This window comes from Carcharodon carcharias, chromosome 6, assembly GCF_017639515.1.
Source record: "Carcharodon carcharias isolate sCarCar2 chromosome 6, sCarCar2.pri, whole genome shotgun sequence".
Classification (NCBI taxonomy): Eukaryota; Metazoa; Chordata; class Chondrichthyes; order Lamniformes; family Lamnidae; genus Carcharodon; species Carcharodon carcharias.
Window position 1 is genome coordinate 182,093,818 of NC_054472.1, and position 26,960 is coordinate 182,120,777.

The following is a 26,960-nucleotide window of genomic DNA, read 5'->3' on the forward strand; positions in this document are numbered from 1 at the left end:
TGGGCAACTATCAGGTTGGAAGCTGTGGGAGGGAGATCCCCAGAGGAGATGAGGTCAGTGACAGTCCTGGAAACAATGGCTTGATGTTCAGTGGTGGGGTCATGGTCCAGGGAGAGGTAGGAGGAAGTGTCTGCGAGTTGACGCTCAGCCTCCGCGAGGTAGAGGTCAGTGCGCCAGACAACAGCACCACCCTTGTCAGCGGGTTTGATGACAATGTCAGGGTTGGACCTGAGAGAATGGAGTGCAGTAAGTTCAGAGAGAGACAGGTTAGAATGGGTGAGAGGAGCAGAGAAATTGAGAAGACTAATGTCGCGCCGACAGTTCTCAATGAAAAGATCGAGAGAAGGTAAGAATCCAGAGGGAGGGGTCCAGGTGGAGGGAGAATATTGGAGATGGGTAAAAGGATCCGTTGAACTGGGAGAGGACTCCTGCCCAAAGAAGTGAGCCCGGAGACAAAGACAGCGGAAGAAGAGTTCAGCATCATGCCGAGCCCGAAATTCATTGAGGTGAGGGTGTAAGGGTATGAAACTAAGTCCTTTGCTGAGCACTGGACGTTCAGCATCGGAGAGGGGAAGGTCAGGGGGTATAGTGAATACACGGCTGGGGTTGGGATTGGAAGAAAGGGAGAGGACGGAGGGACAGGCAGGGGTGGAGGGTCCTAGATGGGTGTTGGTGTCGATGAGTTGTTGGAGCTTGCGTTCCTTAGCACTTGAGAGAAAAAGTTTCTTGTTGAGGCGTCGGATGAGCCGAAGGATAAAATGAAACTGGGGGCACGCGCAGCTTTGAAAAAGGGTGCGGCGGTGCTGCTGGAGGGAGAGGTCGAGTGTGTTCATATGGCGGCACATGGCACTGAGTGTGGATTTCAGAATGTGACGAGAACAGCAGTCCGAGAAACGTTTTATGTCCCGGAGATAACTGTAATCCGGGCTGGGTTCGAAACATGAGGGGTGGAATTTCAGTTGAAATCCACGTGGGGTAAGTCGGAGATGGAGACCGTCACTGAGAAAGGAGATGTGGCTGTGAAAGCGGGTTTTAGTAAGCACCTTGTCAAACACCAGGAGGGAAATGGAAAGCAAGGAAGGTGAGCAGGGCAAAAGAGAGATACAGAAATCTTGTCGCAGAGAGGAACAGAACTTCTTCAAGGAGGTAGGCATTTCTTGAAGAGCAGTGGCAGTCAATGAAACACAGAGATAAAAACAAAAAAACTGCGGATGCTGGAAATCCAAAACAAAAACAAAAACAGAATTACCTGGAAAAACTCAGCAGGTCTGGCAGCATCGGCGGAGAAGAAAAGAGTTGACGTTTCGAGTCCTCATGACCCTTCAACAGAACTTGAGTTCGAGTCCAAGAAAGAGTTGAAATATAAGCTGGTTTAAGGTGTGTGTGTGGGGGGTGGAGAGAGAGAGAGAGAGAGAGAGGTGGAGTGGGGGTGTGGTTGTAGGGACAAACAAGCAGTGATAGAAGCAGATCATCAAAAGATGTCAACAACAATAATACAAAAGAACACATAGGTGTTAAAGTTAAAGTTGGTGATATTATCTAAACGAATGTGCTAATTCAGAATGGATGGTAGGGCACTCAAGGTATAGCTCTAGTGGGGGTGGGGAGAGCATAAAAGATGTAAAAAAAAAAAATAAATAAATAAATAAATATATTTTTTTTCTTTTTAGATTTATGCTTTACTGATTTGGCACTATGGCTCAGCTTCCATTTGCCTTGGTGATTACTGCTCCTGCATTACTGGCCACAGGTCAATGTCAAATCCACTATCTCTTCTAGGTGTCTTCCAACTTCACCCTTCGTTATTTGAGCCCCATTTATTCAGTAATAATTAAGGCAGCATTTGATAAGGTGCCACTGCAAAGATTATTGCAGAAAATAAACGTTCATGGCGTTGGGAGCAACATATTAGCATGGATAGAAGATTGGCTTGCTAACAAGAAACAGAGAGGAGGTTTAAATGGGTCATTTTCTGGCTGGCAATATATATAATAAATGGTGTGCCACAGGGATCAGTGCTGGGGCCTCAACTTTTTACAATTTATATCAATGGCTTGGATGAAGGGACAGAAGGTATGCTTGCCAAATTTGCTGATGATACAAAGACAGGTAGGAAAGTGATCTGTGAAGAGGACATAAGGATTCTACAAAAGAATGTAGCTAGGTTAAGTAAGTGGGCAAAGATCTAGCAAATGGGCTATTATGTAAACGTGATATTGTTCATTTTGGCAGGAGGAATAAAAAAGCATATTATCTAAATGGTGAGAGACTGCAGAACACTGAAATGCAAAGGGATCTGGGTGTCCATGTGCATGAAGCGCAAAAGGTTAGTTTGCAGGCACAGCAAGTAATTAGGAAAGCTAATAGAATTTTATTGCTCATTGTGAGGGGAATAGAATACAAAAGTAGAGAGGTTATGCTTCAGTTATACAGGACATTGGTGAGGCAACATCTGGAGTACTGTGCTGAATTTTCTATTTGGCGGATTGGGGGGCGGGGGGGCAACGGAGCGGGCACGGGCGGACGTGGACCCAATCACCAATGAAGGCCCGCCCAGCGTAACGCGCAACTCCCAAGGGAGTCGCAGGAGTGGGCGGGTGGCGGCGGGAGTGCATTGTTCTCCGGGTCCAATGGCGGCTCAACGGCCTGTTTATCTGAAGTGCTGGCAGCCTTTGCAAGGCTGCTCACGATGGCAAGTAGAAGGGCACACCAGAGGGCTTCTGGTGAGCAGGCTAGTCTGGAGGGTAGGCCAGCAGAGCAGGCAAGGCTGGAGATAGGGCAGCGGGATAGACCAGGCCAGAGGGTAGGGCGGGGGGGGGGGCCAGTGTGCCCCTCGTTTCTCGGCTGACTGCCTTGCTGCGCTCCTCGAGGAGATAACAGCACGGCAGGTGGTGCTGGTTCCCCAGGATGGGAGGAGGCCACCCCCCCACATGACAAAACTTGCCTGGGAGCAGGTGGCACAGGTGGTGAGCTCCCACGATATGGTGCAGCGCACCTGGATCCAGTGTTGCAAGCGCTTCAACGACTTGTTGCGCTCTGGCAGGGTGAGTACCATGTTGGCATTGGTCATGTTACCCAGCAGGTCAGCTTACCACCCTGCTGCCCCCCCTTCCCCCTCCAAGTCTGAGTGTAGTGACTGCATTGAATCAGTGACTGCATTTGTCCTCTGCTGGGTGGGCAAGCAGATACTGCCCATGCGGAGGTCAGTCTGAGAGGGTGATGAAGAGATGTATTTTGCCTCCACAGCGTGTGTTACACTGAGTCCCCCATGACTAGTTTGGAGGCAACCTGGAAGAACTGCACCTAGGCGCTGTATTTGAACTCCAGGACATGTCTAAGTCAGGGTGATAACATGCTGAAAGGGGAGCTTCGAGGTGGTGTGGCAACGAACTAACGGCTGTGCTCTGCACTCCACGTGCTTGTGCCTCCTTGCTATGGAAAGATATACCATGTGCTGCCTAATGGGATGTAGGCAGCATGTGTCCAAATGTGGGGTGGGGGAGTGTGGAGCAGGCCTAGCAGCTTTGTGTGAGTGTTCAGCAGCAGCAGGGTGAGGAGGATCTGGACCCTGATATGTCCCACTCTGGTTGGGGTGAGCCGTGCGCAAAGAGGGTCCATATTCAATTTTCACTAGTCAACGCTCGTCTCTCATTTTCAGGAGAAGAATGCTCAGGACGCAGCAGAGCATGTGAGGCCTGGCAACGGCCAGGCACAGATCGCCATTCTTAGCCACTTCGAACAGGAGGCCCTGGATATGGAGAGGCGCCATGCGCCAAGGTCCACTCGTGTGGGTGAGGCTGGGGTGCCACGGCCAGGTGTTTATGCCCAATAGTGAGGTCAGCATTGTTCTCCCAACAGCCATAGCACTGCTGAAATGTTAACTGATTTAATTTTGCAACATGGCTTGACCATTGGTTATGGAAAGATGAGTGCATAATGATCCATGGGACAGGGATGCACTTTGACATTGTCTCCACGTTAACTGATCCACTGTCCTTGTTCTTCCTTTCAGCATCATTGGAGCAGGGCCGGAAGGAGCAGCAGCAGAGGCCCCCTCTCACACCTGAGGGCCCTGAAGTCTCACCAGCGTCACACCATTTCTGTGAGGAAGGCACCAGCGCAGACACCAGCACCTCGGTAGGAATTCAAACGTCGGCTAGTATCCCAGGGCACAGTGGTGAAGGCACTTCACAGTCACTGGAGGAGCTGGCACAGACAGAGAGTGCCCATGGCAACAGCAGTCGGAGGGCTGCAGGGGACCAGGCACATGCTCAGTCAGTGCCTGATGTGCCGCCTCTGGAGTCATCCATGATGCAGCAGGCGCAGGAAATGCGGTCGGGTGTGCGGGTGCATCTGGGGGAGATACATGAGGCTATGCTTGGCTTGGTCTCCATGGTGGACTCATCTACGCGAACGATCGCCGAAGCAATGAGCCACATGTCTGAGTGCCATGCGTCCTCCATGGAGGGAGTGGCGAGTCTCGTGGAGAGGCTACTCCAGGAGACTCGTCAGGGTTTCCTGGGAATGCACTCTGACCAGCAAGCCCTCACACTGGCATTGACCTCAGCTGGTCAGTGCCAGTGTAGGAGATGGTTTGGACATTAACTTTCCCAGCTCAGCGCCCATCCATCCACAGTGAGCAGGGAGGTCCGAAGCGACATCACGTCAGCGCAGCAGCTGCCTGGCGTCTCTGCGGGCACCTCTCTGGGCGCTCCAAATGAGGGTGGCAGCTACTCCGCCCCTTTCCCAGTCACCATACCATCCGATGATGCTGCAACGACTGGGGAGATGCCAGCACTGGGTCCACAGGCCAGAGGACGACCGCCAAGGTAATCGAGGCCAAAAAGGACAGCAGAGTCAGCAGGCTGTCTCAGATGCCACTCATAGCAACGGGGCAGCACCAAGATGTAGCACCTGGAAATGAAAACATAAGGCACCTTAGGCACACCACGGGTTTTTCACTGGTGCTTTTGTGTTGGCCCGAGATGAGGTCCTTATGATTTGCTTTGTTTTGTAACGCTATTCTCTTTTTTTGGAATAAGTTGTTTGGCTTGACATAATAAATTCAGGTATGTCACAATGCCTCTTTTCTTCTGCATGTGTATGGTTTCCAAAAAAGTAATGAGTGCTTTAAAAACAAAAAAACTGCAGATGCTGGAAATCCAAAACAAAAACAGAATTACCTGGAAAAACTCAGCAGGTCCTTCATGAAGGGTCATGAGGACTCGAAACGTCAACTCTTTTCTTCTCCGCCGATGCTGCCAGACCTGCTGAGTTTTTCCAGGTAATTCTGTTTTTGTAATGAGTGCTTTGTTGGACATTCAGCTTTATTAACAAGGCCCTTAGTGACTGTTCCTAACCTGGCAGATTTTGCATTGAGGTGCTGAGAATCGAGCCTACAGCCCAGGCTTGTCCTGGAGGTCCATATGTGTTGTGCTAGCTGAAGGTTCGTTGGATTAAAGCCTCCCGGGTGTCCCTGCCTCCCTGGAGTATGCCCGGGTCAGCGTCCAGCCCCTCAGCATTTGCCTGTGCGTGCTCATCCTCGGACTCACTGCTGGATTCATCATGTGCAGCCAGAGCCACTGCGTCGACACCTTCATCGTCCACTGCATCCCCCCTTTCCTGCGCAAGATTGTGGAGAGCCCAGCATGCAACCACTATCACCGAGACACGATCTGGGGGGTACTGGTGCCCCCCTGAGCAGTCCAAGCAATGGAAGCGCACCTTGAGAAGACCAATGGTTCTCTCCACCACAGCCCTTGTGGTGCCCTGACTCCTATTGTACCACTGCTCAGCTTTTGTTCTTGGATGGCAGAGAGGCGTCATGAGCCACCTTCTGAGGGGATAGCCCTTGTCACCCAGCAGCCAACCATCCAGCCGGGCTGGAGCACTGAAAAGCCCCAGCACCTGGGAGTGTCTGAGGATGTCGGCATTGTGGGAGCTGCCTGGGTACCTTGCACAGACTTGGAAAATCAGCATCCTATGATCACACACTATCCGCACGTCATGTGTCGAAGCCCTTCCTGTTGACGAAGGCACCGGGCTCACCTGCTGGCGTCTTGATGGCCACATGTGTGCAGTCTATTGCACCCTGGACGTGGGGGAAGCCAGCAATCACCACCAAGCCTCTGGCTCGCTGTGTCTGGCTTGCCTAGTCCCAATGATAGTGGATGAAGGTCAATGCACGCCTGAACAGAGCATCTGTAACCTGCTTGACAAGTCTGGACAGCTGATTGGGAGACACCGCAAAGGTCATCCACCAACCCCTGGAAGGAGCCAGAGGCACAGAAGTTGAGGGCAGCTGTGACCTTCAGAGCCCTTGCATGGGGTGTCCACCCACACAGCTAGCGGGGATTTCAGGCCCTATCATCTGACAGATATAGTTGAATGTTTCCCTTGAGAGACGGCACCTCCTTCGGCACTGCACCTCAGGAATAATGAGGTAGCTGCATCGCTGCCTATTATACCCTGGCAGCAGGATAGTGACGTCTTCTGCAGCCCCTTCCGCCTTGGACTACCTATTGGCCCTGCACCCCATGTGCCTGTGCCTGTCCTCCCAAGGATGGCTCCCCTGGAGGTTTAATGTGCACTCCTGGCCTCCTCCCCCTTCTAGCCCTCCCTTCCTCCTCAGTAGAGCTGCCGCCAGTGGGCAATTCAGCTCCCATTCCCAGGCTAAGTGAAGGCTTCCTGAAACCTGCAGGCCCTGAAAAGATTACTCACTGCAGAGTGCTGACCTGAAGGTTAAGTGTCCAGAAAAAGCAGCTGGTCTGTGTTTTGAAGTACTGCAGACCTCACAGGCAAGTTTCAAAAACTTTCATAAATAAATACTTGACTGTGCACACTCGCAACCCCAGTGAGCCCTCTTAACCCGCCCATGGATGAGGTTTATACAAACATATCCCACCCGCCTGCTCGTTGCACCGAAACGAAGATTGCACGGGCACCAAAAAATCGGTGGCAATTAGCACTTCGAGGGCCTTAAGTGGCCCGTTAAATAATGGCGGGCGCGCTTCAGACATCATCGCACACCCGCCCAGCGACATCTCGCAATGGCGCGCGGTGACATCAGGACACTCGCTTGACATCACTGCGCGTCATTTTACACCCAGACGTACGGGGCCTGCCCCCACATGCCAAAGGGAAAATCCTGCTCGCTGTGTGCAGTACTGGTCTCCTTATTTAAGGAAAGTAAATGTGTTGGAAGCAGTTCAGAGAAGGTTTACTAAACTAATACCAGGAATGGGCAGGTTATCTTATGATGATAGATTGAACAGGCTAGGCTTGTATCTGCTGGAGTTTAGAAGAGTAAGAGGCAACTTGATTGAAACATTTAAGATCCTGAGGGGTCTTGGCAGGGTGGATGTGTAAAGGATGGTTCCTCTTGTGGGAGAATCTAGAACAAGGGTCACTGTTTAAAAATAATGGGTCGCCCATTTAGGGCAGAGATGAGGAGAAACTTTTTCTCTGAGGGTGGTGAGTCTTTGGAACTCTATTCCTCAATAGGCAGTGGAAGTAGAGTCGTTGAACATTTTTAAGGCAGAGCTAGGTAGATTTTTGATAAGCAAGGGGGCGAAAGGTTATCAAGGTTAGGTGGGAATGTGGGGTTAAGATTGCTGTCAGATCAGCTGTGATCTTATTGAATGACGGAGCAAACTCAATAGGCCGAGTGGCCTACTCCTGCTCCTAATTCCTATGTACCATTTATCATGCAACATTCTTTATATATTTTCCTATATTATGTTTTATCTGTCATAGCTCAGTCCAGGAGTTAATATCTCTCAGGTCTTTCCAAAGCTTCTCGGCTGCTTCTTCAGATTCCATTGTCCCTCCCAAGTTTGATATCATGAGAAATGGGGCCAACCGATGTTACATTTTTGGATCTAGGTCACTCATTTGTTGATCAGAAGCAGTGGGAACTTCAACATCAATCCCTGGATATTTGCACTAATTGTGTCTTTGCAGCATAATACCATTCCCCTATACTAAAGGATTTGTCCAACATCCACTATTGGATGACCAGAAATTTCCTCCATTTAAATATCGAGAAGACTGAAGCCATTGTCTTTGCTCCCCGCAACAAACGCTGCTCCCTCGCCACCAATTCCAACCCTCTCGCTGACAACTGTCAGGTTCTGAACTATACTTTTCGCAACCTCTATGTTATTTCTGAACCCGAGGTGATCTTTCAATCATATAACAATGCCATCACTCAAACCATCCATTTCCATTTCTGTAACACTACTCTCTGTCACTGCTTCATCTCTTTCTCCTGCTGAAACACCATCCATGACTATTCCCTCCAGACTTGACTATTTCATACCCACTTGACCAGCCTCGCACATTCCACCTCCATAAACTTGAGGTCATCCAAAACTCTGCTGCTTGTATCCTAACCCTAAAATGCTGTTCACTCATCCCCTCTGTGCTTGTTGACCTACACAGACTCCCAGTTAAACAATGCCTCAATCTTAACGTTTTTATTTTCATTTTCAAACCTCTCCAGGGCCAAAGCCTCCCTTTCTCCTTCAGCCCCACAACACTCCAAGATATCTGCACTGCTCTAATTTCAACCTGTTAAACATCCTTAATTTTAATCTATCCACCATTGGTGACTGTGCGTTAGGTGCTTAGGCCTTAAGCTCTGGAATGTAATCCCTAAACCTCTTTACCTTGTTTTCCTCTTTTAAAATATTCCTGAAAACATATTTCTTTGGCCAAGCATTTGCGCATTGCTCCTAATATCTCCTTGCATGATTCAAGTCTCGATAGACAAAATATAATATAATCCTGGGGTTCTTTCCAGCACACTCAACTCGCCAACTCTGGTTGAAAACAACACTGTTGACCATCCCAACAGATGGAACTGGGCTGCAGCTCAGGGACCAGTGGCAAAAATTACATTGGTTAAGGAACCGCACTGTTAACTGTTATTTATTACCTTCAGTTCAGTCCAAAAGCAGACAAGGAGCATTGAAGAAACACTTCATTTCGACATAGAGCTAAGTAACTTTCTACTTTGTCTTTCACTTCGAAATAGTCCTTCTGCTACATTATCTTGCTTTCTCTGTAACAAAATAAAGCTCACACAGACTGAAAATATGGTTATTAAGATTCTGTATTTTAAGGTTCCACTTAACAGGTAGTGCACTTCAGCACTGAATGGAGCTACAAATTATCTAACACTTTTGCTCCAAATTCCTTATAGCCACTCTTGCCATCTACAAACATTAACCAATTTTCATGCATAGGCGGGAGAATAGCTCGAGTCCTTCCAATAGTTCTAAAAAAGACTTGCAAACCACAGGCAGCATTCTACTCACTGAATGCCACAGCAATAGTTTCTAAACTGGTTCTTGTGCCAGGTAACTGGGAAAATTATGTTAGACTTAACGTTTTACCTCTGAGGGGTTCGGCTGCTCTTCCTCATGAATGAACAAGAACACAAGAAATAGGGGCAGGAGTAGACCATATGGCCTGCTGAGCTTGCTTCACCGTTCAATACGATCATGGCTGATCTTGGACTCCCGCCCACTCACCATATCCCTTGATTCCCTGAGACACCAAAGATCTGTCTTAAAGGTATTCAACAACGCATCATCCACAACCCTCTAGGGTAGAGAATTCCAAAGATTCAGTGCCCTTTGAGTGAAGTAATTTCTCTTCATCACAGTCCTAATGATCAGCCCATTATTCTGAGACTGTGCCCCCATGTTTTAAATTCCCCAGCAAGCGGAAACAATCTCTCAGTGTCTAATCTGTCAAGCTCCTTCAGTATTTTGTAGGTTGCAATGAGGTCACCTTGCATTCTTATAAATTCCAGAGAAAATAAGCCCAATTTACTCAACCTCTAATCATAGGACAACACTCTCAGCCCAGGGATCAATAGAGTGAACCTTCACTGTGCCATCTCCAAGGCAAGTCTATCCTTTCTTAAATATGGAGACCACAACTTCACACACTATTCCAGATGTGGTCTCATCAAAACCCTGAACAATACCAGCAAGACTTTGTTATTCCTGTACTACAATCCCCTTGCAATAAAGGCCAACATGCTATCTGCCTTCCTAATTGCTTGCTGCACCTGCATGCTAACTTTCTGTGTTCCTTGTTCGAGCACACCCAAGTTTCTTTGAACATCAACACTTACAAGTTTCATATCTTTTAAAAAATATTCTGCTTTTCTAATTTTACCACCAAAATGAATAACTTCACTCTTCATTACATTATACTCCATCTCCCATTTTGTTGCTCACTCACCTAACCTGCCTATATCTCTTTGTAGCCTCTGTGTCCTCCCCACAACTTACCTTTCCACCTAGCTTGGTATCATCAGCAAACTTAGGTACATTATTCTCTGCATCTCCATTTAAGTCATTAATATAGATTGTAAATATCTGAGGCCCCAGCACTGATTCTTATGGCACTCCGCTATTTACTACCTGCAACTTAAAAAGCCCCATTTATGCCTATTCTCTGCTTTCTATCCACTAACCAATCCTATATCCGTGGTAATATATTACCCCCAACTCCATGAGCCCTTTTCTTGCCTATAAGCTTTTTGTGTGGCACCTTATCGAATGACTTTTGGAAATCCAGGTATACTGCATCTACTGGTTCCCATTTATCTACCCTATGAGTTACATCCTCAAAAAATCTCTAATAAATTTATCAAACAAGATTTCCCTTCAGTAAAACCATGTTGCTTTGTTCTAATCAAACTATGCTTTTCTAAGTGCATTGTTAAAACTTCCTTAAAAATAGATTTCAGCATCTTCCCAACAATTGATGTTAGGCTAACTGGCCTGTAGGTCACTGTTTTTTCCTTTCTTTTTCAAAAAGCCATTTATCAACTTCCAACCTGACAGGACTGTTCCCGAATCTAAGGAATTTGGAAAATTATAGCTAGCACATCCACTATCTCTGCAGCTCTCTCTTTTAGAATCTTAAGGTGTAGGCCATCAAGACCTGGGAAGTCAGATTTTATTCCCATAAGTCTCTCCAATATTTTTTCTCTGCTAATATTGATTTCTTAATTTCCTCACTTTTTGCAGCCTCTAGGTTACCCTCTATTTCAGGTATGAAATTTGTGTCTTCTACTGTGAAGAGAGATACAAAATATTTGTTCAAAGCCTCTACCATTTTCTCACTCTCCATGATAATTTCTCCTGCCTCTGTTTCTAATGTTTACTTTTGTGAACCTTTTCTTTTTTATATACTTATAAAAGCTCTTACAATGTGTTTTCATATTTCTGGCTAGTTTACACTTATATACTAGTTTTTCCCTTATCAACTTTTTGGTGGTTCTTTGCTGGATTTGGAAACACTCCCAATCCTCAGACTTGCGACAGTTTTTCACAAATTGTAAGCCTCTTCTTTCAATCCAATATTACCCTTAACTTCCTGAGTGAGCCAAGGATTGGTCTTTCTTGCTGAGTTTTTGTTTTTCAACAGAATGTATATTTGTTGAGCATTTTAATTGTATCTTTGTATGATCCCACTAAGCATTTATCTCCATTTCTGTTATCTAATTAACCTTAGTCAGTTCTCCTCTCGTATCTATGTAATTGGCTCTCGTATCTATGTAATTGGCTTTAAGTTTAAGATTCTTATTTGTGATTGGAGTATGTCACTTTCAAACTTAACATGGAATTTAATGATTAATATTCAATATGATCACTATTTCCCAGTACTTTGTTTACTATGACATTACTAATTAACCTTGCTTCATTACACAATATTAGATCTTAGATAGTCCCTAGATACCTCCACAACATATTGCTCCAAGAAACTGTCACAAAAGCATTCTACAAACTCATCTTCCAGACACCATTCTTACCAATCTCATTGTCCCAGTCTATCTGAAGATTAAAGTCCCCACAATTATTACATTGCCTTTGTTACAAGCTCCAATATTGTTCATGTTTAATGCCCTGTACAACAGTATAACTGCTGTTTGGGGGCCCATGAACTATTCCTATCAGTGTTTTCTGACTCTTGCTATTCCTAATTCCCACCCATACTGATTCAATTTCATGATTTTCTGGGGCAAGGTCCTTTCTTACTGATCTCCTTATGTTATTCTTTACTATCAGAGCTATCCCCCCTTTGCTGTCCTGTCTGTCTTTCCAAAATATTGTGTGCCCTGGAATAATAACTTCCCAACCTTGATCATTTTGAAACCATGGCCAGGATTTTAACAGCCCCACCGTGGCAGGATCCACCACAGGGGATGCAGCTGGCCAGCTGAAAGCCCATTGACTTTCTGCAGGACCACATCTCTGTAATGCTAATTAGATCGAAATCATTTACCTCTATTTGTGTCATTAATTCATCTTTCTTATTGCAGGTGCTTCATGCTTCAGATAAAGAACCTTTAATTTCATTTTTTTTACTTTATTTCATGCAATGAACTTATTCACTGTTATACATTTTTTGTTAAACTCTGTTCCTTCCTGTCCCACTCTGCTCAGCTCTCCCCACATCGTTATACTGTCCTGATGTCTCGACTTTTCTCTCCTGATTTCTAAATCTCCCTTTACCCAAACCCTCGCCCCATTAGTTTGAAGCCTTTTCCACAACCCTGGTTATATGATTGGCCAGGACACTGGTCCCAGCCCGGTTTAAGTGGAGCCGACCGCAACAAAATAGCTCACTCTTCTCTGAGTGCTGATGCCACAGCCCCATGAATCAAAGCTCCTTCTTTCCGGACCACTCTTTGAGCCATGTGCTTAATTCTCTAATCTGCTTGACCCTATGCCAATTGGCACATGGCTCAGATAACAATCCAGGGATGATTGATGTTCTACGTTTTAATTTGGACCCTAACTTCTCAAATTTTCTTAGATGAACATCATTCCTGGTTCTACCTATGTCACTGGTTCCCATGTGGACAACAACAACTAAATCCTCCCCCTTCCACTCCAAGTTCCTCTTCAGCCGCAAGGTGTCTGTAACCCTGGCACTGGGCAGGCAACACAACCTTCGGAGATTCCAATTGCAGCCGTTGAGAACAGTATCTATCCCCCTGAATATACTGTCTCCTATCATTACCACATTCCTCAACACTCCCCCACTTGAATGCCATTCTTAACCATGGTGCCATAGCCAGTCCGTTCATCCAGCTTGCAGCCTTTCTTCTCATCCACACAGATAGCAAATACCTCATACCTGTTGGACAAAATCAAGGGGCTGAAACTTCTCCATCACTTTGTGCTGATTCCCTATATCTGCCTGACTCACAGTAACGCCCTCTGATCCCTGGCTTTTGATAAGCTGCCATATAGCTGACCAATGAGTCAAGTCAATGCATGCCGAGTCAGAATTTAACTTCAAGATAGGGGAGAGGGTTTATGAAGACAGTTTGTCGTGAAGTGCATTCCGGGGGCTATCTTTGCATTGCAAGATGATCCTAGACTAGTGAGAAACTTGAGCAAAAAAGAACACCCCATGGTCCAGCTAGATCTGGTGATGAACTGCTAAACCAGTTGCATTCCATAAATATTCAAGTCTGCATGCCTTGGACGTAAGGGACATGAGGAACTATTAGTAGTATAAGTCAGCAACTTAAAGAGCGGAGGAAATTGAGGATGAAAGACCTCATGGCTCTCAGGTCTTAAAAATCTGCATTGGAACAAACTGTCAGGACATTACCAAATGAATAGATTGCTTATGTACTGGATCTATACTATGCAACTTTCTACAGATAATTGGCTCATAAATCAAACATCTTCAAAGAACAATATGTTTACAAATGTTTACCCAGGCCGGTGGCCTAAGCCCAACCATCCTCAACTGCTTCTCCAATGACCTTCCTTCCATTATAAAGTCAGAAATGGGAATGCTCTCTGAAGATTGGACAATATTCAGCACCATTCGCAACTCATCAGATATTGAATCAGTCTGTATCCATAGACTGGACAACATTCAAGCTTGAACTGATAACTGGCAGGTGCCAGGCAATGACCACCTCCAACAGGAGAGAATCTAACCACCTCCCCTTGACATATGGCATTGCCATTGCTGAATCCCCCACTATCAACATGCTGGGGATTACCATTGACCAGAAACTGAACTGGACCAGCTATATAAATACTGTGACTACAAGAGCAAGTCAGAGGCTGGGAATTCTGCGGCAAATAATTCACTTTCTAACTCTCCAAACCCTGTCCACCATCTATAAAGCACAAATCAGGAGTGTGACAGAATACTCTCCACTTGCCTGGATGAATACAGCGCCAACAACACTCAAGAAGCTCAACATCAGCCAAGACAAAACAGCCTGCTTGACTGCATCACATCCACCATCTTGGATAATCTTGATAAGAGCATTTCTCTTTGAATGCTGCACTTTTATCCAGCTTAGAAATCAAAATGGTAAAGTTAGCCAAGTACCTAGTTATTTTTCTCATTATCTCTGCTCATGAGGCAGTATTTAGCAACAGAGACTGATAGGAGTGTGCAGCAGGTCAGAACTATTGTGAAGCAGACTGGGAGGAGCGTGAAGCAAGTTAGGATCACTGTGCAGCAGACCAGGAGGAGTGTGAAGCTGGTCGGGATCACTGAAGTGGGAGAAAAAGAAGAAATCAAACTTTGGCACCACGGGAAGGCCATGAGTTGATTGACTGGTGAGTACTGGTTCAGCCTCAACTGAAGTATTGTGTCTAATTCTGGGCAACACATTTTAGGAAGGATGTGAAGACATTAGAGGGGATCAGAAAAGATTCATGAGAATAGTTCCTGAGATAAGGGACTTCAGTAACTTGAAAAGATTGGAGATGTTGGAATTGTTCACCTTAGAAAAGAGAAGGTTCAGAGGAGATTTGATAGAGGTATTCAAATCATGAAAGGTCTAGGCAGAGTTGATAGGGAGAAACTATCCCAGTGGTGTAAGGATTGAGAAGCAGAGGGTACAGATTTAACCTGATTGACAAAAGGAAGAATGGCAACATGAGGAAAATCTTTTTCACGCAGTGTATGGTTAGAAACTGGAATGCACTGCCTGAGAGTGTGGTGCAGTGAGGCTTTCAAATGGGAATTGGATCATTATCTAAAGAGCAAAAATTTGCAGGGCCACAAGGAAAAGTCAGAGGCACGCCACTGGGTGCATTGTTCCTTCAGAGGGCCAGTACAGACACAACAGGCCAAATAGCCTCCTTCTGTGCTGTAACCATTCTTTTTCTATGAACTATATACATTAAAATATTTACCACCAGGATTTTAAAAATTATTTGTAAGCCAAAATTCTTTCGTAAGTTATATAAAACTGTTCCCAAGCAAAAGTAGTCAATCAAAGGCGGTGTCATATTACTAGAAATGAGATTCTATGCCTCAAGAGCAACCTTAAAAATTGGACCTTTCCAAAACACAGTAAATGCACAAATGCATTACTATTAAGAATTTACAAAGCACAGTGTGAGAAAAAAGCCATTTAAATCCAAATCTATTTCTTCCGGAAATCACAAAAATGCCCAACAGTGGACAATTTTAGTTTACATGCGAAAGTCTTGGAAAATTTCTCCTTAATCCCCAAATGTACACCAAACGAAATTCCAGCATAACGTTCCAAATTGCATGATTCATCCTTGAACGTAAAAAAAATGGAGCAGGAGGATGTCATATCGAACTTGCTCAGTTACTCAATAAGGTCATGGCTGACCCTCGACCTCAACTCATATCCATCGGTTCTCTCCAAGTCCAAAAATCTATTGATCTCAATCTTGACTCTACTGAGCAACTGAGCATCCAAAGTCCTCTGGTTGTGAATCTTAGGAATTCTCTATCCTCTGAGCAAAGAAATATCTCCTTACCTCAGTCATAAATAATCAACCCCTTTTCCTAAGGCTAGGCCCCCAGCTCTCAACTTTCTTGAGGTAACGATCTTGTAGCATCTACCCTGTCAAGTCCTCTCAGAATATTGACCTATTTACCTTCTGTTGCATGGCATTCTTTGGAGCATTACATCATTGTGATAAGCCTTCATTTTTATAATGTTCAATACTATTTCCAGTTCCCCAAGGGGTTTTGCAGTGCATGGTTCTGTCAAACTAAAAAATGTCACAACGGCTGCATACTTTCAAATAAAATAATCTATACTTTTTGTCTGCTAATGGATATCCTGACAGCATGTATAATTTACATATTTCTACATTAAGATTGACTAATGTTCACAGCTTAAAAGGAGAAGACGACAGAAAAACAAGAGACACTCAGCAGAAAAGAGAGAAAGAACAAGGGTGCGAGAGAAAGGAAGAGGGAAATTGAAAGAATGAAGTATAAAAAGAATAATTGGCATTTATATAGCACATTATCACATCTGCAAGACATCTTAAAGATGTGCAGCAGCCAATTTACACATAGCAAGATCACTCAGATAGGAAATGAGAAGAATGACACATGAATTTGTTAGTAATGGTGTTGCCTGTGTTAGGAATCTAGCATAATATCAAAATAAATTATGGCATCATTCAAATAATATTTGTTGAATTGCATTCCTTTAGTACTCTCTGTGGCACTTGCATACTCACAAAGTAATGTATTTGGCAGGAGCACTGGCTTGTTTAGCTTATCCTTCCAAACATCACGAGATATCTAAAGTGTTTTGAGCACTAATCGTTCTGCATCCTATTTACTGAGAGGAATTCATCCCACCCTTTAGTTTTCTGTTCCAGCATTCCCACTGGTGATCTAACACATACTCTCACATTCTTAAAGACATTGCCAAAGGTTCTTAGCTTCTTTTGACACCTTCAGCTTCAGACTGTATATGTCAAACTCCTTAATCACATAACCAAAAGAACTTGTCTGAATGTAATCTCTCCCCAACAAAAAATGTAACAATCTCAATTAAGTGTCCCAGACACCCACCCACCCTGGCTCCTTTTGGGTATAAATTCCGAGAGACAATATTTCTCTTTAACCCACTCCTGCAAATTCAGCAATTAGCTTCTTCGGCCTCTTGACATCTCCCTCTCATAATTTTATATCCTTTTTTGTAATTTGCCAGAGACACCACTTTGCGGTCAAGACGTTAAACAAAGGTCCTGCCGGCTTGCTCCGATTAAAAGATCACATGCATTATTCAAAGAAGATTTGTCTCTTGCTTCCAATAATTTGTCCACAGTTTTGTATAGTAAGCATTTCTTGGTCGGTATATAAATTTGTCTTATTTTAAAATGTTCATTCTTGCGTTCAAATCCCTCATCTCTTAAAATCTCTGTATCCTCTACCAGCCCCACAGCCCTCTGAGATATCTGCGTTCCCCTAATTCCAGACGGTTGCACATCCCTGATTTTAATCACTCCACGGTCGATGGCCATGTCTTCAGCTGCCTTGGCCCCGAGTTCTGGAATTTCCTCCCTCAACCTCTCTATCTCTCCACCTCTCTCTCCTCCTTTAACACACAATTCAAAACTTCTTTCACCAAGCCTTTGGTCATCTATCCTCGTATCTCTTTCCGTGGCTTGGTGTCAAATTTTGTCTGATTACTCTCCTATGAAGCGCGCTCTCCTGTTTTAATATACAAAAGGTGCTATAGCAATACAAGTTGTTGTTGTCCTTGTCAAGCTATAAAATGTCTATCATGTTTGAACTTGATAAAAATTTCAGTTGTCAATTCCGTAGGTTCCAGTGTGAACACATTTAAGACAATTCACCAGGGCTCCTTCGACAGCGCCTTACAGGCCCATGACCTCTGCCGTCTGGGGGGACGGGGGCAGCGGACACATGGGGGCGCCACCTCCTGGAGGTTCCCCTCCGGGCCGCTCACCATCCTGACTTGGAGGTGTATTGCCGTTCCTTCGCTGTCGTTGGGTGGGGGTTCTGGAGCTCCCTCCCTGATGGCATTATGGGTGTGCCTGCACCGCGTGGGCTGCGGTGGTTCAGGAGGGCGGCTCGCCCTCGGGGACAATTGGGGATGGGTGGTGGATGCTGGCCTGGCCAGCGAAGCCCACATCCCAAGAACATATCAACCTCCATTTGGAGGAATTTATTTGACAATCTAGATGATTTTTTAATTTGCCCATGGGATGTGGGCTTAGCTGGCTGGACCGGCATTTGTTGACCATCCCAGGTTGCCCCTGGGAGGGTGGTGGTGGGCTGCCTTCTGGAGCCGCTGCGGTCCATGTGGCGTGAGTGCGTCTGCAGTGCTTTTGGGTGGGGGGGTTCCAGGGTTTTGGCCCGGAGACAGTGAAGGAGCAGCCGATGTGTTTCTGGGTCGGGGTGGTGGGTGGCTTGGGGTGGCTTCCGGGTGGTGGTGTTCCCATCTGTGTGCTGCCCTTGTCTTTCTGGACGGTGGTGGTCGTGGGTTTGGAGGGTGCTGCCGAAGAAGCCTTAGTGAATTCCTGCAGTGCATCTTGCAGATGGTACACACTGCTGCTACTGTGTTGGTGGTGGAGGGAGTGAATGTTTGTGGATGTGGTGCCAATCAAGTGGGCTGCTTTGTCCTGGATGGTGTCCAGCTTCTTGAGTGTTGTTGGAGCTGCACTCATCCAGATTGAGAGGGTATGTCCAAGTTTGGCAACTGAAGCCAACCTGACATCCTAATCGAACTCCAATCAAAATTCAGTATGCTGAAGGAAAATAAACAGTTTTGTGGAAAAGGGCTCGTAACAAAAAAGGAGCAAGAATTTAAAGCCCTTCCCTGTGGTGAATCTGGTGGCAGGGGACGTTTAATTGGGCAGAGGGTGGGGTGTTGGGACCCTGCTGTCTCCCTGCCCCTGCCCCGGTCAAGGCCGTGGTGGGAAGGCCCGTGGATGGGCCATTGATTAGCCACCAATTGAAGCCCCGAAGTGGGCACCAGATGCTCACTGAAGGGCTTCATCCTGCCGCTGCTGGCATTGAACCCAACAGTGGGCAGGGTATTCACCCTGCAGGGAGCATGACAAGCAAACCCGTGCAGGGGTTGCATGGCTGCCAGGGAGGGGGGTGGGGGGGTTGGGGGAGGGACAGTACCTTGTTCAAAGGCACTCGGGATTGTGGAATCTAGCATCAGGAAAGTGGGCGGGGGGGGTGGTCCAACAGCCACTCCCATGCCCTTGCTGCCCCCTCCCCTGCAACCCCCATCCCGCCATCGCTCCCCTGTGGAGCTTCCTGGGTCCATGATGATCCTGGGCCTCAGGTGGGTGTTGTACCACCACCGGCCACTGCCTTCCTGCTGGCGCTGCCGTGCAGTAGAGTTCCTGACCTTTGATTGACCGGCAGCTATCGGCGGGCAGAACTCCTGGACCCCAGGGAAAGCCAGCCGCTGGCCTCTCACGTGTTTGAGGGACACATGATGGGGAGGCGATGACATTGTGGTATTGTCGCTGGGCTAGTAATCCAGAGACCCAGGGTAATGCTCTGGGGACCTAAGTTCGAATCCCACCACAGCAGGTGGTGGAATTTTAATTCAGTAAAAATCTGGAATTAAAAGTCTGATGATGACCATGAAACCATTGTCAATTGTTGTAAAAACTCAACTGGTTCACTAATGTCTTTTCAGGAAGGAATTCTGCTGTCCCTTACCTGGTCTGGCCTACATATGACTCTGGACCCACAGCAATGTGGTTGGCTCTTAATTGCTCTTGTTCAGAGGGCATTTAGGGATGGCCTAGCCAATGACTTTATAATATAGGATTATATTCGCAGGAGTTCAGAAGAATGAAGGCGGGGTCTCATAGAAACCTATAAAATTCTAACAGGATTACACAGGGTAGATGCAGGAAGGATGCTCCTAACGGTGGGGGAGTCCAGAACCAGGGGTCACAGTCTGAGGATACAGGGTAGACCATTTATGACTGAGATGAGGAGAAGTTTCTTCACCCAGAGAGTGGTGAGGCTGAGGAATTCGCTACCACAGAAAGTAGTTGAGGCCAAAACATCGTATGTTTTCAAGAAGGAGTTAGATATAGCTCTCAGGACGGAAGGGATCAAATGATATGGGGAGAAAGCGGGAGCAGGCTATTGAGTTAGATGATTAGCCATAATGATAATGGATGGTGGAGGAGGCTCAAAGGGCCGAATGGCCTACTCCTGCTCCTATTTTCTATGTTTCTATGTTTAATAGCAGGGAGGTACCTAAGGGTGTTCTCTGCCATTCTCGTCAGTTCGAAGCTAGGAATTTACAGCATTCTATAAATACTCACTGAATGTGAAATAAATACTCACTGAATGTGAAATATTCTGCAGCAAATTTGTTACCACTAGTGGTCTACCTGTGGCATTACTCACTGAGCTGGTGGATATGACTAAACCTTGCAACAATATACTAAGAGACAACAAAATAGTCAATGTCACCAGAAAAACCTGCCAGATGATTTTTTGCTTAGCACATATTAAATGTGACATGCAATATATGCAAAACTATTCTTTTCAGCAAGGGTATTCAGAGTTATGGAACATAGACAAAGAGGTGGAGTTAAGCTACAGATCAGCTGTATGGTGAACAACTAACTAACTAATAACTAAATGGTGAACAAGTTCAAGGGGCTGTATGGCCTACTCCTGTTCCTAAATACATTACAGATTTAATATTAGACTAAATGAAGATTTTCAGTGCAGAAATGTTACACCATTGGCCAATTCAGAGGAATTATTAGTGCACAATTGTATTATCTTCGTACACAGAAGAAAAGCTTTTAGGGCATTAGGGATGGGCAATAAATGCTGGCCTTACCAGCAAAACTCACATCCCTTGAAGGAACAGAAGAAAACTTGTAATGCTCAGGCACCAGATTGTGATTCAGCTAAATGATGAGTTATACATTCTATGTTATGTACTCACAAGTAAGATGGGACAGCACAGCTCACAGGTGTTACAAGGTTATCTTCTGAAATGCACTATTGTATATTTTGGGGGTTCTTTTGAAGTATTTTATCCTCCTAAAAGTATGATTTTTCATAACAATATCATTACTTGATGCCACACTTGGTCAAATGCCACCTTGATGTTAAAGGCAGTCACTGTCATCTCACCTCTGGAGTTTCTGTGCAACTTCAATTCAGCACACAATTAAAATAGGTAATAAAAACTTCCTTAAGCTGAAACACATGCATACTTTATAAAGGTTTTAAACTCAAAAAAAAGTCACAAGAAGATTAAAATCACTTCCTAATATTTTTAGGTAGCTAGGTAAACAGCCATTGATGGACCATAGGCTTCTCTCTATTAGAGTGAGACAATTGCTTACATAGCTTGAGGAGCACCACTCTACATCAAGCATGGGGCAAGCAAGAAGGCAGATCTCAAGTCCACCTCAACTGGAACTGGAATTGAGCCCACTCTGTCGGTGCTATTCTCAGCCATGCACTAGCCATCCAGGAAACTGAACTAACCAGCCCCATCAACATATTCTTACTTTTTTTCATACCTGCGTCATAGGTGGAACACAGTAATTGCTACAGCGGCACATTAGCAAGACGGTGATCCATATCAGGCCTTACATTCTTGGACAAGCTATATTAATTTGGTGCTCATCTACAATCATGACAGGAATGACAACAATAAATTAAAAAGTTTGCACTTACCAGAGTTATGATAGCTGTCCATTTGCTGAGGAATCTGGATGCTGAAAGTTATCAGATCAGGGGCGAACAGTGACTCGGGTTTCCTGCTTTCATTCAGCCATTTGCTCTTGTGTAACTCTCGTGTGTCCGAAGGCCCTTGTATTAACGGAATCAATTTTTCCTTCACGCAATCACTTCTTCCTAATATTGGTAAAAATATTATCAGTTTTTTTCAAACTCATTTGTAACCTCAAATTTTATCCTGAGTGCCTTCTTATCTTGACACCAACCAGAGAAGCAAAATTAACTGGCCTGTTTCTAATCATGTGGAATCTTGGACTTGAACCAATGTTTTTGGAAAAGCATTTTCAGGAAATCCACAACAATAAGCTAGGCTTATTAGCCAAGAAAAAGTTGCTCTCTGGGCAAAATTTTCAACTCTAATACAGCATCTACAATCCTAAGCTACTCTGACCACCACCTCCACAGAGTATGTTATCATTCCCCAGGTTATGGGATTTTCATTTGGAATAGCACAAGGGACATCATCCTAGTAGGGTATTTGGACATTGATATGACTTCACATAAACTCATTTCTCACCAGCTGCCAGAATAAGTCATTCCTTGGAGTAAGCAGATCATGACAATATAATAAAAACATACAACCTAGCCCTCAGGGAGGACCGAGTGGTTTGCTGTGTGGAATCTTGGTATGTGAAGGACTATTTTATACAAAGGATGAATACACTGATAGCTAATTTAATTTTGTTCTGCATTCTTGCACATATCACATGCCACCTCAGACCAATTCCATAACAATCAGGATGAAAGGGAAATCCGTACTGTTTGTGAGGGAATCTTTGCAGAGAACAATGAACATCAGTAAGTTGCCAATAACCTAGAAACTTTGTTCATTTTATAGTTGCAAAGTGGGTGCTTCAGTGTCCAATGTGGCAGGCAGAGTGCACCGGCTCATTTGCACTGCAAGTGTGTTGCCATGATATTTGTGAGGGCTCCTCAATGTGCAAAATGGGGACTTGGACGCCTGCGCAAGGCTCATTTTGCCCAATTTGATTCTGACTGACAACAACAGATGCCATGCATTGTGCAGTCAGTTTCTTCAGGCTCTTAGCAGCCAAACCAGCATTCTTTAAGGGACTGCTGATGGCTACCACATGAAAAGTTAAGTTTTACATCTTTTTATTTGCCTTATTAAACCTGCGAGCCCCTGCCAGCTACCGCTTTTATGCTCTCAGTTTATGTACATCCTCAAAGATTATAGCTGAGACTGTCAGCCAGTGTCCAGGTCGGCCGAATTCACATAACTGGGAAGCTGCCTCTAAGTCCTCAACTGGCACCCACAGCTCACAGGTTAAAAAAAAACAAATGAAGACAGAGTAACAATTTGCTGTCGACCCTAGGAGGCACATGCAGTAGGCACAGCACAGGCACTTTGCTCCACTTTGGGACAGTCCAATTCCTAGACCAACATGTCTAAGGAATAAAGCCCCATGTGGATACCACAGCTGTACTAACAGGAGCGGCTGAAGATGGTGTCCAATAGCCCTGCCAATTGCCAGCCACTTGGAAGTGGGTTTGGAGGCAGGGAGCCCTGGAAAGTTATAATAAAATGCATTGCTGCTGCTCTCCAACATGTCCCTGCAACTAGCTGCTTCTCCCAGGAGAGGTCTGCATGCATGGACAGCAACTCACCCGGAAGCGGCAGGAAAATAATTAATATTATTATAGCAGCAATCCATAGGGATTTTGTGGGCAATGACACTTTGTCAGAAGTACACAGGGCTCCCACAGCATCTGCAAGTCTCCTCCTCACAGGACCCAAGGCCAAATGCACAAGCAGAGTAATCCAAGAAGGAGCAAAGTGGTAATCTTCAAACATCCACCGAACAAATAGTTTCAATTGGTAGTGTTTCTCCTGCAAACAGATCCATGGGATAGTGCTGGGCAAAGGACTTGGCTAATGGTTCCAGCATCACTATTATGTCTCCATCTTATGCCACCCTCTCATTCTGTGTTCGCCCAAACAGCATACACAATCTGCAGTAGGGCTTTTGCCCTTCTCTTTGGGCACTCTGCCCCTCCTGCATCTGTCATCTGCCTAGCATCCCTAAGGGACGACACTCATGGTGACGGCTTGTGGGAAGATCATTCCCGCCACACTGTCCCAAGCTCATGGTTTTCGACCCAGAAAACTTCCTGATGTTGGAATCAGCACACTAGTGAAAAAACTCAGCCTACAATGTCACAGTTTTCACTGAACCAGCCATTTTATTTTTCTCTATTTCAATGCGTCCACTACAAAAAGTATATACCCACAGAACTGGGGCAAGTGCCTGAATATGTTCCTATTATGGTAATCATTGGGGTTCTCTTGCCTTACACAAAGTGGAACCTAAGCTTCATTACTTCATTAATGCAAAGTCTAAAGAAGCTGGGCTATGACAAAAGGACATGAAGCAGAAGGTTAACTCAGCTTCTATCCACATGAATGCTGCCAGACGGTCCTGAGTATTTCCCACATTTTCTGGTACTATTTTATGTTGTTGGAATTGGCCTCCTTAAGGCAGAGGATGGGAGATTTAATGGCGATGTTCAAAATTATGAAACATTTTACAGTAAATAATGAGAAACTGTTATCAATGGCAGGAGTGTCAAGAACCAGAAAATATCAATTTACATTAATTAGCAAAAAAAGAGTAGGTAGATGAGAAGAATTCTTTTTAATTCAGTGTTTTATGATCATCTGGAAGGCACCGCCTAAAAGGATGCCTGAAGCAAACACAATCCTAACTTGAAGGGAAAGAAACTGTGGGGTAATTGGGAAAGAGCAAGACAGTAATCATGAGGTCGTAAGCAACAAGAGCAGGAGCAGGACAATTGGCCCATCGAGCCTTCATAACCCTCAACTCCCTCTGTAGATCAAAATTGTCCATCTCAGACGTGAATATATTAATTGGCCTAGCCTCCACTGCTCTCTGTGGAATAGAAATCCAAAGACGGACAACCCTCTGAGATAAGAGATTTCTCTTCATTTTAGCCTTAAATGGGAGACCCCTTATTCTTAAACTGCGCCCCCTAGGTCTAGATTCTTCCATGAGGGGAAATATCCTCTCAGCATCTACCCAGTCAAGCCCACTCAGAATCTTAGATGATTCAGTAAGAGCACTTCTCCAAAGAATATAGGCCCAACCAGCTCAAGCTCTCCTTTTATGACAACTCCTTCATCCAAGGAATCAGTCTAGTGAACCTTCTCTGGACTGCTTCCAATGCAATGGAGTGGGATAGATAAAGAGCAGGGGAGTGGGATTAGGATAGATCTTTCAAATAGGCATGATGGGATGAATGGCCTCCTTCCATACTATATGATCCTAATTCAGATTTATGCAGTTGAGAATAAATCACCATCCTTTAGAATCCCTTAGAATTACTGCCCATAAGACTAGATCAAATAAAGTTGGCCTATCACCACTAACTCATCTGTTGGAAGCAATACTATTAGAAGAACAAATTTGGAAGTCAAAAACTTCATGTGCTTTGAACAAGAGATACAATAATATAAAATTCCAAATGTAAACCATAAAGTGAACTTAAAGCAACAGAAATCAGATTTGGCTTTAAGAGATATTTCATGAGCAATGCACCTTGTCACAAGAAACTAAATATTGATATCTAATTTCAGCATACATTGCCAATTTTCTGATTCCGAAATTCATCTGGGATAATAGATTAAGAGCTTTGACAGAGCACTTTAGATAGAGACTTGCTCTTTGAATATACGAGCTTAAAAAAAGGCTTGCTTGGATGAATGATTGGTCCCAATAGAATAGAGGGAATTCATCTTGGGGTGACTGGAATTGCTGAACACTAAGAGAGCATTAAACAGTTGTTACCACAATATTCAAGAAAAGGAGTTGAATACGAGTACAGGAACCAGTTGCGTCAACACTTAATATGGTAGAAGTGCTCAGTAGTAATTTCTAGGATGCCACAAATATTCAATGAACGGCATAACACTAAGAAGTTCTGAGGAACAAAGTGGTGTGTGTGTCCATAGATCTCTGAAGGCGGAGGGGCATGTTAGTGGGGTGGTGAAAATGGCATATGGGACATTTGCCTTTATCAATCGAGGCATAGATTACAAAAGTAGGGAGGTCATGTTGGAGTTGTATAGAACCTTGGTGAGGCCACAGTTGGAGTACTCTTTGCAGTTCTGCTCGCCACATTATAGGAAGGATGTGATTGCACTCAAGGGGGTGCAGAGGAGATTCACCAGGATGTTGCCTGGGATGAAACATTTAAGTTATGAAGAGAGGTTGGATAGACTTGGGTGTTTTCGTTGGAGCAGAGAAGATTGAGGGGCGGCCTGATCGAGGTGTACAAGATTATGAGGGGCATGGACAGGGTAGATAGGGAGCAGCTGTTCCCCTTAGTTGAAGGGTCAGTCACAAGGGGGCATAAGTTCAAGGTGAGGGGCAGGAGGTTTAGGGGAGATGTGAGGAAAAATTTTTTTACCAAGAGGATGGTGACGGTCTGGAATACACTGCCTGGGAGGGTGGTGGAGGCGGGTTGCCTCACATCCTTTAAAAAGTACCTGGATGAGCACTTGGCACATCATAACATTCAAGGCTATGGGCCAAGTGCTGATAAATGGGATTAGGAAGGTAGGTCAGGTGTTTCACTTGTGTCGGTGCATACTCGATGGGCCGAAGGGCCTCTTCTGCATCGTGATTCTGTGATTTACCTAGGAAATCTGAAACAATTCAGCACAGATTCAGAATGATTTGGTCATGCTCACAAATTTGTTGGAATTCCTTGAGAAAGTAACACAACTATCAGGTCTAACAACTGATATAATTTAGATGAAAATTTAGTCGGCATTTAATGAAAATTTGTTAATAAAATGACTAATGTTCATTTCATCATTGCCAAATGGCCACCTGGATTAAAAGTACCCTTATGGGCTCCAGTTACACGTGTCTTTTTGTGGAGAATGTGGAACATTTCTTGTTCCAGTCCTACTCAAGTGCCCTCTCACAACTCTTTTTCTGGTGCATCAATATCCGTATCAGTGCCGTTTCATGCCCTTGTCTGGACCTTGAAAAATTTGTCAATTTTGCTTCCAATTTCCACCCCTCTATCATCTTCACATGGTCCATCTCCAACAGTTCTCTTCCCTTCGTTGACTTCTCTGTCTCCATTTCTGGTGATAGAATAGAAACATAGAATACTACAGCACAGAAAAACAGGCCATTCGGCCCTTCTAGTCTGTGCCGAAATATTATTCCACTAGTCCCATTGACCTGCACCTAGTCCATAACCCTCCAGACCTCTCCCAAACATGTATCTATCCAATTTATTCTTAAAACTTAAGAGTAGGCCAGCATTTACCACATCAGATGGTAGCTCGTTCCACACTCTCACCACTCTGAGTGAAGAAGTTCCCCCTAATGTTCCCCCTA

General features: G+C 44.9%; 1 protein-coding gene across 10 annotated transcripts in view; it reads right to left on the reverse strand.

Annotated features, from left to right (window-relative positions):
• Positions 1-26,960, reverse strand: part of LOC121278899 (vacuolar protein sorting-associated protein 13B-like) — a 1,102,197-nt gene that overhangs the window by 697,145 nt on the left and 378,092 nt on the right. For all 10 annotated transcript variants that reach the window (XR_005943292.1, XM_041189400.1, XM_041189399.1 and 7 more), the window contains one exon: positions 21,502-21,681. Coding sequence is in view for 9 of the 10 variants with exons in the window: in XM_041189400.1 (XP_041045334.1) it covers positions 21,502-21,681 (180 nt within the window). In the remaining variant the exon portion in view is untranslated. The remainder of the gene's footprint in view (positions 1-21,501; positions 21,682-26,960) is intronic.